Source organism: Diaphorina citri, unplaced genomic scaffold, assembly GCF_000475195.1.
Source record: "Diaphorina citri unplaced genomic scaffold, Diaci psyllid genome assembly version 1.1 scaffold8025, whole genome shotgun sequence".
Lineage (NCBI taxonomy): Eukaryota > Metazoa > Arthropoda > Insecta > Hemiptera > Psyllidae > Diaphorina > Diaphorina citri.
In genome coordinates this window covers 7,703-11,266 of record NW_007385401.1, presented here as the reverse complement: position 1 = coordinate 11,266, position 3,564 = coordinate 7,703, and the positions used below count along the sequence as shown (strand labels likewise).

The following is a 3,564-nucleotide window of genomic DNA, read 5'->3' as shown; positions in this document are numbered from 1 at the left end:
TATATGTAATGCCAGGACTTGAAGGGCTTTAAGCGCTCCATTGCTATCTTACATTAGAGAATTTTTTCAACCAAAAGTAGCGACCCGTTAACTGAACTCTTTAAGGTTATTTAACGAAAACTCGTTTCTGCACATGCGTAGAAAGTCTCATAAATGAAATCCCAACGAATGAGGATGATTTAGATGATTAAAAAGTCTCATCAGTGAAATCCCAATGAATTAAATCCAAAACGGCTACTAGTTTATTTAGAAGTTAGGTAACTCATCAAATATTTCTTTGTTTTCATCTCTTGACAATGTGTGGTTTTTAGGAATGGGGTGTAGATCCTTTGGTCTCATTTGGTCCTGTGGTTGAACCCCCTCATGATGAGGCATTCATCAGTCAGCATCCTTACCTGCTCCAGACCGACCCCTCCATACCTCTCATCATAGGATATAACAGGGATGAAGGTAACCTTATGGAATTTAAATTATCGCCTGGCCTATTAGAATATCGACCGACTTCCATTACTTATCGCCTAGCCTAACGTTATGCTTTGACCGTCCAAGAGAACGATCTGATTGGTGGTCAAATCCCCAGAGCGAGGTTAGGAAAAGTTAACCAGCTCTGACAGCGAATAAGAGTTGAGATTTCCTGAACTTCCGTCTCTTTGGGACGGACCACTAGTAACTTACCTACAAAACTTGTAACTGCTAGTCTAGTTAGTTTGGTTGGTAGCGCGTCTTCCTAGTAAGCGCTAGGCCGCGGGTTCGATTACCGCCCTGGGCGGATTTTATAACGAACGGATAATGTTCGTTCTCGGCTTCTCGGCTGGCTTTCTCCTATCCTGTCTTTCTTCTCTTCGATTTCGGGACAATAAGACCTTAGCCGTTACAGTTCTCTCTATCAAACATTCAAACCTCTTCAAAATAAAGTTCCCTCTATGAAACCTCTTTAAAATAATAACGTGTAACTTTCTCATTCTCAGGCGCCATTCGGACTTCAAAGCTGTGTGCAGACGACATGCTAGAAATGAATCAGTTGAATGCTCGCTGGGACCGGTATCTCCCCCTCACAGTCCTGTTGAAACACAACGTCGAGCAGAAGGACATGCAGCGTGTCATGGAAAGTCTGAGGGAGTACTACTTGGCAGGTCGAAAAGTCGACAAGCACAATATCCGAGGAATGACGGATGTAAGTATGGAAAGAAGAAGAGTTTTTTCAAGAGGTTTGATAGAGGGAACTGTAACTGCTAAGGACTTAACGTCATTCTAATAGATAATAATAATAATAATATGTAGCATGAATATCCAAAACCATTAAGATGCAAATAAAAAAAACGGCCCACTCTTTTTCTAATACTCTCTCCCTCTTTCGCTCGCTCTCTCTCTCTCTCTCTCCCTCCCCCCCCCTCTCTCTCTCTCTCTTTCGCTCTCTCTCTCTCTCCCTTATCGCACTACATTGGAGGTCCCCAATACAGAGCAAGCATCACAATAGAATTATTATGTACCTAAATAACTATATGATTACATATATATAATATAGGTACTTCATATGTATGTAGGCGTGGCTTTGGTACCTCTCTCTAGTTCCCTTGACATACACACTCAACCAAGGGAGGCATTTTCAAGGATCCCAATAGAAACCTTGAGAGAGCATTCTAGTTATTTTGTATGTTAAACTGTCAAGATGAAAATTAAGGGGTAGAAATTGTAGAAACAGCTATTTTGTATGATGAACTGTATAATTTAAAAAAAAATCAAGGAAGAGGGAACGCCTATATGATGAATACTAGCTGAATTCCGTCGCTTCGCTCCGGAATCCCGCTAGTTCATCCCGAGGCATGGCCAAACTTGCAGAAAAGGCATGGCCGAACTTTTGAACTTTCAATAGTTACTCAAAAGACTATTTCCCTAAACTCATTAGAACAAAATGGCATTGTAACTATAAGTCAAAAGAGGTCAATAATATCGCATAAAAGTAACGATTGAAAATATTGAACTCATCATTGCTTATTGCTATCAGCAAAAGCTTGGGTATTTAGGTACCTACTTGTAAAAAATATGTATCTAGGTCTCTACGTGTATAATGAAAATAGAAGAATAAGAATGTTGCGAGATACAAAACATCGCTCCTCGAGATATTGAGATTCCAAATTCAAAATTCATATTATGAACACAAAAAGTGGGAGAAACACACAAATTTTATTACGTCTTCCTAAAAATAACCAACGTCAAATATAGCTTATACGTCACGTGACTAGGGTTCCACCAATAGGAGCTCAGCTAGGGTGTCAGAGTCTACTCACCATTCATCCAACTCTGTCCAGTTCCGAAACTTTCTTTGCTTCAGCTAGTGAGTGTGTACGTGTGTGAGAGTGGTTTTTATATTTTATTAATTTTCACCTAAAAAAACCACCATGGCTGACGATGCTGCCAAGAAGGCCAAACAGGCCGAAATCGACCGCAAAAGGGCCGAGGTCCGAAAACGTATGGAGGAAGCCTCCAAAGCCAAAAAGGCCAAGAAAGGTTTCATGACCCCCGAGAGAAAGAAGAAGCTACGTCTTCTGTTGAGAAAGAAAGCCGCCGAGGAGTTGAAGAAGGAACAAGAGAGAAAGGCAGCAGAGAGAAGAAGAGTGATTGAACAAAGATGTGGAACACACAAGGACTGGACCAATGCTGATGAAGCCACTGTTAACAAGATCCTGAAGGAACTCTGGGACAGAGCTTTCAAACTAGAAAGTGAGAAGTACGATCTGGAGATTATCTTCCGTGTGAAGGAAGCTGAGATCACTGAACTGAATGCCCAGGTCAATGACCTCCGTGGTAAATTCATCAAACCTACCCTCAAGAAAGTTTCCAAATACGAGAACAAGTTCGCCAAGCTCCAGAAGAAGGCTGCTGAGTTTAACTTCCGTAACCAATTGAAGGTTGTGAAGAAGAAGGAGTTCACCTTGGAGGAAGAGGAGAAGGAGAAGAAACCCGAGTGGACCAAAGTAGGAGGAGACAAAGGAAAGGAAGAAGAATCTTAACCTGTGTCCTCGTTGTATATCTTTATTTATTTAAATTTATATCTCCTTGTGCTCTTGTTCACTTACCGGTCTGTGAATTGCAAGTCTACCTACCTACCGCCTCACACCTGTAAGTACCTACCTCACTCACGACCTAAATTTCAGCAAGATAGGGTCCGGGGGAACCCATTGATGGGGGTGCAAATTCCAAAAATTGGGGCCGCAGAATTCCAAAATTCCCTCAAACAAAATTTACCACTTACCTACCTGACCGTACCTTGAACTTTTTGTAAAAGTGTCTTATTTATTTTATAATGTATAAATAATATAAGTTCTAATATTAAGTCTATAACAAGCGTTCTTGTTTTATTTGTGTCACCTTTAACAATATTTATGTAGGTATTACATTCGTAATAAGACAAAATTAATTAATTTACCTAAACTGTACACAACTACACACCAATACCAATTTTTTTAGAGATGTTACCAATGGTCCAATAAAAGAGTTGATCATGGAAAAGGGACTCCAGATATTTCTTAAACTGACTGAGGAATTCAAAGTTTCAAACGAACT

At 40.3% G+C, this 3,564-nt stretch overlaps 2 protein-coding genes across 2 annotated transcripts in view; both read left to right on the top strand.

Moving 5' to 3' along the window:
* The window catches only part of LOC103522355 (esterase E4-like), a gene marked incomplete at both ends in the record, with an annotated part of 11,648 nt that extends 10,432 nt beyond the window's left edge, over positions 1–1,216 (top strand). Inside the window, 2 exons of the mRNA XM_026832546.1 lie at positions 312–450; positions 969–1,216. Of these exons, the coding sequence (XP_026688347.1) occupies positions 312–450; positions 969–1,216 (387 nt within the window). The remainder of the gene's footprint in view (positions 1–311; positions 451–968) is intronic.
* A 1,183-nt stretch (positions 1,217–2,399) lies between these two features.
* LOC103522353 (troponin I-like) lies at positions 2,400–3,011 on the top strand. The gene is given in 1 exon segment (NM_001318081.1): positions 2,400–3,011. A coding segment is annotated over 1 exon segment (612 nt).
* The last annotated feature ends 553 nt before the right edge of the window (positions 3,012–3,564 follow it).